Source organism: Ostrinia nubilalis, chromosome 22 (assembly GCF_963855985.1).
Source record: "Ostrinia nubilalis chromosome 22, ilOstNubi1.1, whole genome shotgun sequence".
In the NCBI taxonomy this organism is placed as follows: domain Eukaryota; kingdom Metazoa; phylum Arthropoda; class Insecta; order Lepidoptera; family Crambidae; genus Ostrinia; species Ostrinia nubilalis.
This window is the reverse complement of record NC_087109.1, coordinates 5,322,390-5,335,070: the sequence shown is the minus strand read 5'-3', so window position 1 is coordinate 5,335,070 and position 12,681 is coordinate 5,322,390. Positions and strand designations below refer to the sequence as shown.

Sequence of the window (12,681 nt, the reverse complement as noted above, 5' to 3'; positions counted from 1 at the left end):
TGATGAAAACATTAGGGTCATACGTCACGAAAATACCTCAAAATTGGTCATCGCAACAATTATTTTCAGTTACTAGATGTAACTGGTTAGACAGGTCAGTTAAAAAATTGGTGCCTTCATTTATTAAACTTTTGTGAATGAAATGACGTGGTTGGGAGCAATTACCTCAATTACTTTGTCTAGGATCTTGACATTGAAAAGTTCATTCATTTATTTACGAATTACACGATCACATGTTCGCCAATTAGGTACGCCCAATTAATTAGGCTAGGTTAGGCACGTTTGACGCAAGTTTAACAATGGTAATGAGGTAGGTATAATGTGAAATGTAAATTAATCGTGTTCTCCAAAGAAAAGGTTTTAGAACTTGGAAACTTTCAGCCATTATACTCAATATGTTTATTGCTTCCATTTAGGTGTTACATAATAATATTTGTAGAACATTAAGTTAAGGACCCTGTTGGCCGCTGCAAACTAAAAATCTAAAGGAGAGGCTTCTTTTTAAAGATAGAAAGTTATAGTTTAGGTACATCGCTAATGAATTTTATCGTCTAGATATTATTTTATGGTGTAACAGCATTTCGTAGTTAATAGCTCTTTTAGTCTTGGTTAGGAATTTACTATTATTATTTTCTTTTAATATTCATTATTATCTCAGTTATGAGCTTATGAGATACAGCCTGGTGACAGAAAGATGGCCCCTTTGCGTACGGAACCCTAAAAACGCCTTAGCGAAGCGAATTCGGAATTACAACCTTCACGTATGTAACTCTATTTCTAGAGCTAGGAACCTTGTCTAGTGGTAGGTACTAATAGAGGGTGGTATTTTGTAATGCCACTTGGAGGGAAAGTTAATACTGTATATAGAAAATTTTACTCAAAGAAAACATTCCTTTATTTTTTAAAAGAAATAAAACTGCATTGAAAGATTCCCAGAAACCTTGCTACACCCGGGAATCTGTGCTATACTTTACTTTCCCTCCAGGTAGCATAACAAAATTCCACCCTGTATATCACGAGTATGCCTGTGATTTGCTTTAACTATTTTAGAATAATGATAATGCGTATTACCATACTATAAACGTACGTGGCGTCCATGATGATATCACAGAAATTAATTTGTGTACAAATGAAATAAGAGCTAGATTTTTGCAAGTATCAGTGAAAACGTCTGATTGTTGACACTATAATCGGGTATTTTCTATATTTATTAGGAACGCGATGAGGTTTGATGTAATTGAACTGAGTTATTAAGTTACGATAAAGATGGGAAATAAATAATTAAATAATGTTTATTTAAAAATCCATTTATTTCAGTTTATATACAATATTTATTTAATTAAATTAGGAAGTTCGGGACTATAGATTTGCATTTGTATAAAACATTGTGCTAAGAACAGACGAACCCATTTTTATACCTACCCGAAAGTCAAGCTTTCTTCAACATTAGTTATAACAATATAACAATTTTTTTTGTGGTAGGAAACTGGAAATTGGTCAACCACTCACTAGTTGGCGCCACCGTCTAAAGCCTGCAATACACGTTGGCCGAGCTTAGGCCAACGCGAGCGTAGTCAAATTAATACAAGGCAAGTGGTACTGCCTCGACGTTTGGCAAGTTTGTCGAAAACCAATGCAAACCGCGTAGACAAACATGTGAACACTATTGGCCGAGTGCGCACGAGCGCCTTTAATTTGTGCTGAAAAACCGACAACGTTCCGAAGTGCGGCAAGTGGTCGCGAGTGATCGCAAGTTGTAACAAGCTACGACAAATGAGTTCTATACACGTTGGCGGTTGACTTACCTCAGCCAACTAGGCGAGCGAGACCGAGCGACAGCAAGACAATGCAAATTTACTGTCTACACCCAAGGTGTAGGCGTTCACTCGGCGACGCTCGGCCAACATGTATTGCAGGCTTAAGCTACCGCCGCAACAACAAGCTACAAGCCGTAACTAGCGAGTGACAGGACCTTGCTCTAGTAGCGCCAACTGATGAGCGCTGAAGCGGTATGAATAATTAATGCTTCAACCACACCAACGCGTGCAGATCGCCATCGCCAGCGCGATTATAGCAAAATGACAGGTCGCGTGAACTGTCATGGGTCGCGCGACCTGTCATTGGCCTTTGATCGCGCCGGCGATGATGATCTGCACGCGTTGGTGTGGTTGAAGCTTAACGCATTTTTGTTCACCAACCGAGCTAGGATCCGTGCTACGATAAAATCCTATGGATGATTTTAAACGACACAAATATGTCTTTTCGTGCAAAATAGATAAAATGGTTCTATAAAAGTTTATCGTGGCGCGCATCCTAGGCCAACAATATGACGTTACTGTAGAGCATTGGTTCCCAAACTTATTTGACACGCGCCACCTTTCGACCATACAAAAAATTCCGCGCCCCCCCTCCTCCAGTCAAGATTATTTATTGGTCGTATCGAGCAGTCTGGAATGCATTCTCTCAGCGGTCGTAGGTTTCTTATACTTAATTACACAGATGGCCCGCGCCCCCCTTTAAAGGTCCCGGGGGGGGGGGGGGGGGGGGGCGTAAAGACCTTTAACTGAAATAATAATGATATTAACCGTGTTGTTCTGCATTAATTCATAACATTAATATACGAAACTTACATAATAGGTAATCTATTTATCTCCGATCGTTTCAGCCAAATGACGTCCACTGCTGGACAAAGGCTATTTACATCTTAGAGTAACGAAAATAAAACAATACAAAATATGTGCTTTACTTATTGTCTTATGCATACAAGTCTTTTTTCAGATGAATGTAACATTGGAAGTTCATTATTTCATAAATTTTACTATTTAGGTACAACCCGGTTAACTGCGCACCTGACAGCCGTGACGTCATATCGACGGTCTGGTATATACAGGGCGTACCCGGAGAAGTGTGCGGGTAAGTGGGAGGAAGAGTCGCATCCAGCGAGGTGCGCAGTTACACTGAAAAAAATGTTTGATTACTGCTTACACAACAAAAGTGACCACCGAACTAAGTGTTAACTATAACCAAACTAATTCTAGCTCACTACAGAATTATTTGTTTAATTTACACAACATTTTGTTCCTCATAACCAGTATTTGGTGGTCACTTTTGTTGTGTAGGTAAGCAGTAACCAATCATTTTTTCAATGTAACACGACTGGGTTGTAGCACGGATACCGAATCACCAAGGTGAACACTGAAGTCTTATGAAGTTCATAATTTTGCACCAAAATGTATGTTTGGTTATTGGCTGTGAACACAGCTATACTATCTTATTATTAACTTTATTTAAATTGCAAATGTGATTTTGTTACGTTTGTCCTTCGCCTATAAAATTTAAGTTTCATAGCCAAACCAATAAACACAGGGTGTACGTACAATAACGTTTAACAAAATGCGGTCATGTGGTTAATAATGCATTTCGTAGCGACCAAACAGAACCAATGAAAAATTACACTTTTGATAGTTCTTGTTTTCCACCAAATACAAATAGCTGTCAAAACTAATTCTGACACTGACCATACAAAACATTAATGTTATTTTAAAAGTCAACGAGCCAAAAATATCTTTGAACGGTTAGTTCAACTGTATTGCATTGCAATAAGTGCTATTTTGCTCCAAAAAATTATTTGACGTGCTGTCATCTGTACACTCTAGATATGCAACTTAAGACTAGGCGCAGACCATCGATTTTTAGTTGGCTGATAGTTGTGCCCGATTTTAAATTGTATGAAGAATCGGCCAAATCAAATCGGCGTAATGTGCGCACTTCCATACCCATACTGATCAACTGCCCGACTAAACTATCGGCCGACGAAAAATCGATGGTCTGCGCCTAGTCTAACTCCCCAGTCATATACAAACTTTTTGGTATTTCTACTTGGTATGTTATATTTTGGAGATACTATAAAATGATTTCGTGCTTGAAGCTCCTGGTCAGATGCTTGTGTGGTAGTACTATGGAGTTGAGCAGGATCGTCTCGGCCGGGACCACAACTCCTGCGCCTGTGGATAGAAAAATTGTTTAAGATAAATAACTATGAGTTAAATTGCACATAAAAATGCGAAAGTTCTACTTGTGTTCACCAGTTGGCGCCACTGTCAAGTAAGATACGTCATTCGACAGTGGCGCCAACTTGTGAGAGTATTTGAGAAAAGGATGTTATGGATATCCGTAACCGTAACCGAATCTTTGGGATATCCGAAATAAAAAAATATCCGAAACCGTAACAGATTCAAAAGTTTCGGATTTTAAATTAGCATTATAATTATGTAGAGGCATAACAGCCTGATTTACCTTTATAATGCTTTGCAATTCTTTCTTTCTTTCTAGTATCAATTTTTTTTATTACTTTTTATTCGATGTAAAGTGTGCGGTCATGAATGAACCGTGTTGGACAACTATTGCAAATTACATTCTAAAGTACAGATATCCGTAACCGTAACCGAAACCGGGATAATATTATTCCTATATCCGTAACCGTATCCATAACCAGTGGCGGCGTAGCATGAGTTGGCACCCGGGGCGATCACCCCCCCGTTATAAGTCCTAAGGCACCCCCTGGTACCCCCCAGGATTTTGGGGTTACCTACCGATTCAAAGATTGAAAGACAATCGCACCCCACTGTAGCGCAGACCGCAGATTTGCCATGCAGATGTGCCAGTGAGTACTAATCTGCGCGACTTGTGTCACCCCCTGATGTTTGGCACCCGGGGCGGACCCTCTCTAATAATGATCATCATGCACCTGGGCTTGCCGCTGTATAGCCTCCACTCGCCGTCAGTTCTGCGTGCTATGTGACCTGACCATTACCACTTCAGTTTTCTAACCGTTTAACATTTAATCGTTGAAAGTTTCTTACTCCTTACCAAGAATGGTGATAGAAGGATTGAGTCTCCCATCAGTATTGAATAGCGGCGTGTTGTCCATCTTCGCGAAAGGTTTGTTGGGATCAGGATCGGAGGGAGTGCCTTCCACGCGAGACCATTCACCCACTACTGCTTCCTGGCCCACTGGAAAAATGAAGTAATAAATAAAATAAATAAATAATATCCTTGGACATTTAACACTACGCCATTTAGTCTTAAACATGCTTAGTTTGTAATAGTACAAGTACGATTGGAAGGTCATTTGTTGTTGACTTCAGACCGCGAAGCGATCATCGCTCAGCGAATATAATATTTGATAGCTCTTGCGAGGCTAGGATGCGCGCCGTAATAAAATTTTATACATGACTATACAACAAACGTATTGGTTTATCGCGTAAGAGTAGGCGCACACCGTTGATTTTTCGTCGGCCGATAGTTTAGTCGGGCAGTTGATCAGTATGGGCATGTATGGGAGTGCGCACACTACGCCGATTCGATTTGGCCGATTCTTCATACAAATTAAAATCGGGCACAACTATCGGCCAACTAAAAATCAACGGTGTGCGCCTACTCTAAAATCGATAAAATGGCGCAATAAAAGCTCATCCTAGGCCTACAAGTCAAGCGGTCGAAAATAGGGTACATTTACAAATAACATGTCGATGTTTACTTTTGTAACAACACGGGGCAACTGGCAGTTGAATTTGAAGAACTTTATGATTGGAGACCTTTTGCAAATGAAATAAGATTTATATTTCTATGGCTAAATACTATCTACTTACCGACTGAATACATAACCAGCGCGTGTTCGTTGATGGTGGCGTTGTTGAGAACTATCGACTCCTTGATTCGGACGCCCGCTTTGACCGTCACTCCCGCGCCGATAGAAACGTTTGGGCCGATCTGTACACAAAATAAAACATTATATTGAATTCAAAATTTAAATTATTATTTATTCAGTCTTCGTTAAAAACTTATTTTAACGAACTAAAATGAGTTTGAGTGTAGTAGACAAATAAAACAAAACAACACGACGCGAGTCTAACAACTTATCTTTGGAGATCATGGGGGAAGGCCTTTGTCCAGCATTTGTCACTAAATGAGGATAAATTCGTCTCAAAGAATAAGTTACACATACCACAGCAGTGGAGTCCACAACAGCCGTTGGATGTAGGAACACATCGGGCAGTATCTGGCAGGACGCGAGTCTAACAACTTATCTTTAGAGATCATGGGGGAGGCCTTTGTCCAGCATTTGTCACTAAATGAGGATAAATTCGTCTCAAAGAATAATTTACACTTACCACAGCAGTGGAGTCCACAACAGCCGTTGGATGTAGGAACACATCGGGCAGTAACTGGCAGGACGCGAGTCTAACAACTTATCTTTGGAGATCATGGGGGAGGCTTAGTCCAGCATTTGTCACTAAAATTCACTAAATGAGGATAAATTCGTCTCAAAGAATAAGTTACACATACCACAGCTGTGGAATCCACAACAGCCGTTGGATGTAGGAACACATCGGGCAGTATCTGGCAGGACGCGAGTCTAACAACTTATCTTTGGAGATCATGGGGGAGGCCTAGTCCAGCATTTGTCACTAAAATTCACTAAATGAGGATAAATTCGTCTCAAAGAATAAGTTACACATACCACAGCAGTGGAGTCCACAACAGCCGTTGGATGTAGGAACACATCGGGCAGTATATGGCAGGACGCGGCACTGTTGTCGCGGCCATTCTTGTGTAACTCCAAGTAAGGGGGCGTCCATTAAATTATACGTGAGACAATTTTTGCAATTTTTCAACCCCCCCGCCGCCCTTGGTGAGATTTGGAGAGATTTTTCCAGACCTCCTCCCCCTCCCCACAATCTCACGTGAGATTTCTTAAAATACATATTTTCAATGTAAATGGGTAATATCTAAGCTTCGATTAGGATTTAATATTAAAAAAACTCTTCTAATTTCTTTATTGTTAGACGGTTTAGAATGAAAAATTGAATAATTTATCACAATCATCTTTTAAAATATATTAATTTTTTTAGTTAATTATTCATTTTTCTCACAATTTCACCCTTTTTCTTGCCGAAAAAAATTACGTGATATTTGTCGAGACCCCCCCCCCCTCTCCCCTACGTGAGATTTAGTGAGATTTTTCTTGACCCCCTCACCCCCCTAAACGTCTCACGTAATTAATGGACGCCCCCTAATGTCTGTTCGCGTATATCACGATACCACGATGCGGACTTTATTCAGTGTTGGACATCATTTGGCTGATAGAGGGAGGACGACAATACATACCACAGTAGACAACCTGGTTAAAGTTGAGCGAAGCACCTAGATACTAGCAGCAGTCACCTTTCCGCACATCAGTTTAGACTAGTCTAGTCTAACAACACTTTTGGGGATCATTGGATTTTGTCCAGCAGTGCAAGAGAAAAGAGGATGAATTTGACTGCGAGGCAGATGCCAAATGAAGAATGAAAACAACATTTACCACAGCAGTGGAGTCCACAACAGCCGTTGGATGTAGGAACACATCGGGCAGTATCTGGCAGGACGCGAGTCTAACAACTTATCTTTGGAGATCATGGGGGAGACCTATGTCCAGCATTTGTCACTAAATGAGGATAAATTCGCCTCAAAGAATAAGTTACACATACCACAGCAGTGGAGTCCACAACAGCCGTTGGATGTAGGAACACATCGGGCAGTATCGGGCAGGACGCGAGTCTAACAACTTATCTTTGGAGATCATGGGGGAGACCTATGTCCAGCATTTGTCACTAAATGAGGATAAATTCGCCTCAAAGAATAAGTTACACATACCACAGCAGTGGAGTCCACAACAGCAGTTGGATGTAGGAACACATCGGGCAGTATCTGGCAGGACTCGAGTCTAACAACTTCTCTTTGGAGATCATGGGGGAGGCCTATGTCCAGCATTTGTCACTAAAATTCCCTTAATGAGGATAAATTCGTCTCATAGAATAAATTACACATACCACAGCAGTGGAGTCCTCAACAGCAGTTGGATGTAGGAACACATCGGGCAGTATCTGGCAGGACGCGAGTCTAACAACTTATCTTTGGAGATCATGGGGGAGGCCTAGTCCAGCATTTGTCACTGAAATTCACTAAATGAGGATAAATTCGTCTCAAAGAATAAGTTACACATACCACAGCAGTGGAGTCCACAACAGCCGTTGGATGTAGGAACACATCGGGCAGTATCTGGCAGGACGCGGCACTGTTGTCGCGGGCGTTTCTGTGTAACTCCAGGTAATGTCTGTTCGCGTATATCGCCGAGCCTGCTGTTTTTACTTGCGACCACCAGTTAGTCACCTGGAATGATAATAATATTACTCATTCAAGAACAAATAATTGTACCGTGTGTACAGATGGCAGCACAAGGTAAACTTGCAAAATAGCACTTATTGCAACAATGTAATGAGGGCTATCGTTTTTATACTTAACAGTTGGCACCCCTAGCGATTGACAGGACCTTACTCTACAGTGGCGCCATCTTGATGAGTGCAAATGCGATAGTCCTCCTACCACTTTAGCGCTCACCAGCTGGTGCCACTGTCTTCGCTACTAGCAAGTGATAGGACCTTACTCTACAGTGGCGCCAACTGGTGAGCGCTAAAACGATAGCCCTCATTGCAATGTATCTGTAAATGATGTACTAGCTTTTGCCCGCGCCTTTACCCGCATGAAATTTAATTTGCCACAAATCGTCATAAATTATAGCCTATATGTTATTCTGGGTTATCCTACTAATATTATAAATGCGAAAGTTTGTGTGGATGTCTGGATGTTTATTACTCTTTCACGCAAAAACTACTGAACGGATTTTGTTGAAACTTTACAGTATTATTGTTTACTAGCGGCCGCCCGCGACTTCGTACGCGTGAAAGAGTAACAAACATCCATCCAGACATCCAAACTTTCGCATTTATAATATTAGTAAGATAATCAGTATGTCACAATTTGTGGTGTCTTTGAATCAATACAAGGCAGTAAGATTCAAAATTTACCTGCATAGCATACAGTTTATTGGTGCCAGCCAACTGCGCTAAGACGTCTTGTTCCCACGACATGTATCCTGGATGACCGTTTTGTCCATTTCCACTAAAAGAAAAGTTACACATAAAACAATATGATACCTAATATTAACCATTACATCATCTTCACATGCTTTGTTAATATAAACCAAGATAGTTTTAAAGACAATGTAGGATTGTGCATCAAATATTTTATCTGTAAAATCTACAATTTTTTTGTGACACAGGACATGAATATAGTCAAAATAAATAAATAAATAAATCTTTTGAAGTTAAAATTGAATATTTGTGGAAATCCAAGGGGGAGGCCTTTGTTCAGCAGTGGACGTCATTCGGCTTAAACGATTGAAGTAAAATAGGATTAATAAAATAAATGATACTTCACTTTATTTTCTGTTTTTTAAGATCAACTTTTGCATACAGGTTTTTAATATCCTTACCTATAATATCCATTCTGTTTCTTCTCAAAAGCCTCCGCCATAGTGTGGAAGACTTGCAGCGAACACACATACACCCCGCAGTTGATCAACGTTGACACGTAGCTGTTCGGTTTCTCCACGTAATGGTTCACCGCTTTGGTGGCTGGGTCTCGGACCATGCAACCGTAGTGGATCGACTGCTGTCGGGTTGCTTCTGTGCCCATTATTGTAACCTGAAATTGGTTATTTTAAATGTTAAGAGCGCTTTCACATTAGGGCGTTAGTAGCGCGACTGCAGCGCGGCAGCGGCATTTTTATAATGTGAAAGCATGCATCCGCTGTCACATAACATGTTTTCGGTAGCGCGTCAGACGCGCGTTTGTTGCGCTGCTAAATTGCCTAAATGTGAAAGCGCTCTAAGTGGACTTAATGTTAACATTTTTGTATCAAACATGCCAGAAATTATTTATGGGCAGTTAAATTAAAACAAAGTGATTGCTTAGTGTCCACCCACAAGGTGGACCAATGACTTCATAAAGGTAGCAGGAAGGCACTGGATGCGGCTACCAACCGGCTTTCTTACCAAATTGTGGATATCATTAGAGTAGGGTTATGTTCAGCAGTGGAAGTCCAATGGCTGAAATTATGATGATGATCATTGCTTAAATATGTACTGTGATGTGTGTTATGTTTAGCATTGTATCTATTTGGATTAATTAAAAGAAATAAAATATATTCAAATGACATTCAAACAATAATATGCATGACTTTAAATTAGAGATGAAACGGATATCCGGTAACTAGCCGGTAGGCCGGATATCCGGCCTAAATTTACTATCCGGCCGGATAGTGAGTTACTATCCGGTATTAAAAAACTACGACATCCGGTATTAGAAACCCTAGACAAGTGACAAAATCTGACATTCTATTCGGACGGATTCGATTTTCGAAAAGTGTGATTAGTCTAGTCTACTAATAGACCCACTGATCGCGTTCGAAGCACCTGTGCGGCGCTAAACTCGTCACGACATGCATCGAGACAATGGGTCAACTATCCGGCCGCCGGATATCCGGCTATCCGGCCTAGCAGCTGGCCGGATATCCGGTATCCGGCCAAACAACTATCCGTTTCATCTCTACTTTAAGTGACTGTATGAATCTCTCTTTTGTTATTCTCTTTACCAATGCTTCACTTCTCTCTGCATGGAAACCCCATAACTGCTTCAGTGGGAAGTCTGCGCAGACATCTCCGTTCAGCAGGAAGAAAGCAGACGGATTCCCCGCTCTGACTTGATCTCTGAAGTGGTATAAACATCCACCAGTACCAAGTGGAGCGAACTCTTGTAGGTACCTAGAATTGAATAAATTATGTTTGAAATTTCCATATGGCCAAGGTAATGAAGATAAGAATGCTAATTGATTTAACTTGACTTTAAGTAAGTAACGTTAAAACTATAGGCAATAAAAGGCTATAGTAAAAAATAAATATTGTTACTAGGCATTTTATAGTTTCATACTTATAATAATCTATACTTAGATCATTTATAGAAAGTTAAAACATCTAAAACAGTCATAAATCATTAAAAAAGTGAATAAACAGTCTTGGTGTCCTATAACATTCCTATAAGTTCTTACTTTGTTGAGTTATTACAACACACATAAACATTATCATTGTAACGCTGACTCACCGAATGATAACGTGATATTCCTTCTGCATATCAGACACAAATTGTGTCATAGTGTTCGTAGTATAAGAACCGATGATAAGGATCTCTTTGCACTCCTCCAGCTTGGCACATGCTGCGATGTGGTGCTGGATTAACGGTAAACCAGCGATGGGGAATAAGGGCTTTGGAGTGTCGAGGGATAGTGGACGGAAGCGCGTCCCTGAAAAAGATATGTAATTGGTTTCCTTAAATTGTAATTGTGTAAAATAAAGGTATTCAAAATGTGTAATTAATGTGCTTTGATTTCTAAACCCGTCAATTATTGAGCTACTACAAATCCGTAGTAAATGGGTAGATAACATTGTGAATGAGTGAGTCACTAATTTATTTCTAGCGCAATTAAAGGTATTGGTATATGATAAACTATCAAGAATAATTTATAATCTGGTAGAAATCAAATCAAAATATTTATTGCTAGTTTATTACATCATTATAACTGCTGTTCTAAGATATTACTCAACACTTGATATTATAGTTTTGTAAGTGGTCATAACCTCTGCGCAAATAAAGATATTGTTTTGTATAAACTGCAGCGGGATTCTATACTATATTAGCAGTTGGATATGTAGTTAATTGCATTGAGATAAGCATTATAACTTTAGTTAATGACTTGGTTTCTATTTGTTTGCATGTTACCGGTGACGTGACACTGTTAAAAGATTTATTACCTTTTTGAGGCCCGCCAATAAGTATCACAGCCTTCAACATTGTGCACAATAATTAATGACACTTTCTAATAATGATATCGCTACTAAGAATTGTAGATTTGTAATAAAACAGCCGCAAAATTTGCTAAAATTACACGTCAGTCCTAACTCGAACGTAAACACAACAATCACTGACAGTGACAGATGTGTTGTGACACTAGTGATGTACATGAATTTGCATATTTTCATTTGGTCGATACCGCAATAATGCCAACCGGTTTCAAGCTTGACAGATTTTTATCTTGACTAGTCTGTCTTATCTATACTTATAATAAATCTGTAGAGAGGTCAATTCTGTACATACATGAAATATATTTTCAAAATAACTATCAGGGGGTGATTAGTGATCGATACTGATGCCAAAAATGCAATCAGTAAAATTTTTGTCTGTCTGTCTGTCTGTCTTTCTGTCTGTCTGTCTGTCTGTATGTTCCTTATAGAAACAAAAACTACTCGACGGATTTTAACGAAACTTGGTACCATTATTATTCATACTCCTGGGCAGGTTATAGTATACTTAGGAATTGCCACGGGAACGGGAATTAGCGGGAAAATCCTTATGTATGAAAAAATCTAAACCGCGTAAGATAGATGAAGGGGGTAAAACGGGATCCACGCGTACGAAGTCGCGGGCGGCCGCTAGTAATAAATAAATATAGCCTCAGTATAGCTTTAAGAGTATTGCCACCACGAATTATATTATGCTTCCAGACTAGTTTACAAAAATAAATTAATTTTTAGACAAACTTTAAGCGAAAAACAACTTGAGTTTTTACAATACTAACGCTCACTCACACTCACCGAACCGGGGCAGAATGTAAAACAATTTTAGGGCCCCATCAGGATAATCAATTAATGTGAGTTTAAATAGGTATTGCTGTATCGGTATTCA

The 12,681-nt window shown here is 39.7% G+C and overlaps 1 protein-coding gene across 2 annotated transcripts; it reads right to left on the bottom strand.

Moving 5' to 3' along the window:
- Nucleotides 1-3,846: 3,846 nt before the first annotated feature.
- On the bottom strand, nucleotides 3,847-11,925 carry LOC135082948 (mannose-1-phosphate guanyltransferase alpha-A). Of its 2 annotated transcripts, XM_063977715.1 has the most exons (10): nucleotides 11,751-11,925; nucleotides 11,044-11,242; nucleotides 10,538-10,706; nucleotides 9,377-9,588; nucleotides 8,910-9,003; nucleotides 8,092-8,214; nucleotides 6,524-6,619; nucleotides 5,652-5,772; nucleotides 4,870-5,013; nucleotides 3,847-4,004 (listed from the first exon to the last, which is right to left on the bottom strand). In XM_063977715.1, the coding sequence occupies exons 1-10, from the start codon at nucleotides 11,788-11,790 to the stop codon at nucleotides 3,904-3,906; spliced, it is 1,299 nt and encodes a 432-aa protein (XP_063833785.1). In that variant the 5' UTR covers nucleotides 11,791-11,925; the 3' UTR covers nucleotides 3,847-3,903. The 2 variants fall into 2 exon arrangements, with proteins under 2 accessions (XP_063833785.1, XP_063833786.1); XM_063977716.1 differs by lacking the exon at nucleotides 6,524-6,619 and having other exon boundaries at nucleotides 8,050-8,214.
- Nucleotides 11,926-12,681: the final 756 nt, after the last annotated feature.

Bases quoted from the DNA above. Each gene is read 5' to 3' on its own strand.
- LOC135082948 (XM_063977715.1), bottom strand. From the start codon at position 11,790: ATGTTGAAGGCTGTGATACTTATTGGCGGGCCTCAAAAAG. The intron at 9,589-10,537 runs GTAAAGAGAATA...AACCAATTTCAG, and splicing joins CAGAGAGAAGTGAAGCATTG to GTTACAATAATGGGCACAGA. The intron at 6,620-8,091 runs GTGTTCCTACAT...CCTTACTTGGAG, and splicing joins CCTGCCAGATACTGCCCGAT to TTACACAAGAATGGCCGCGA.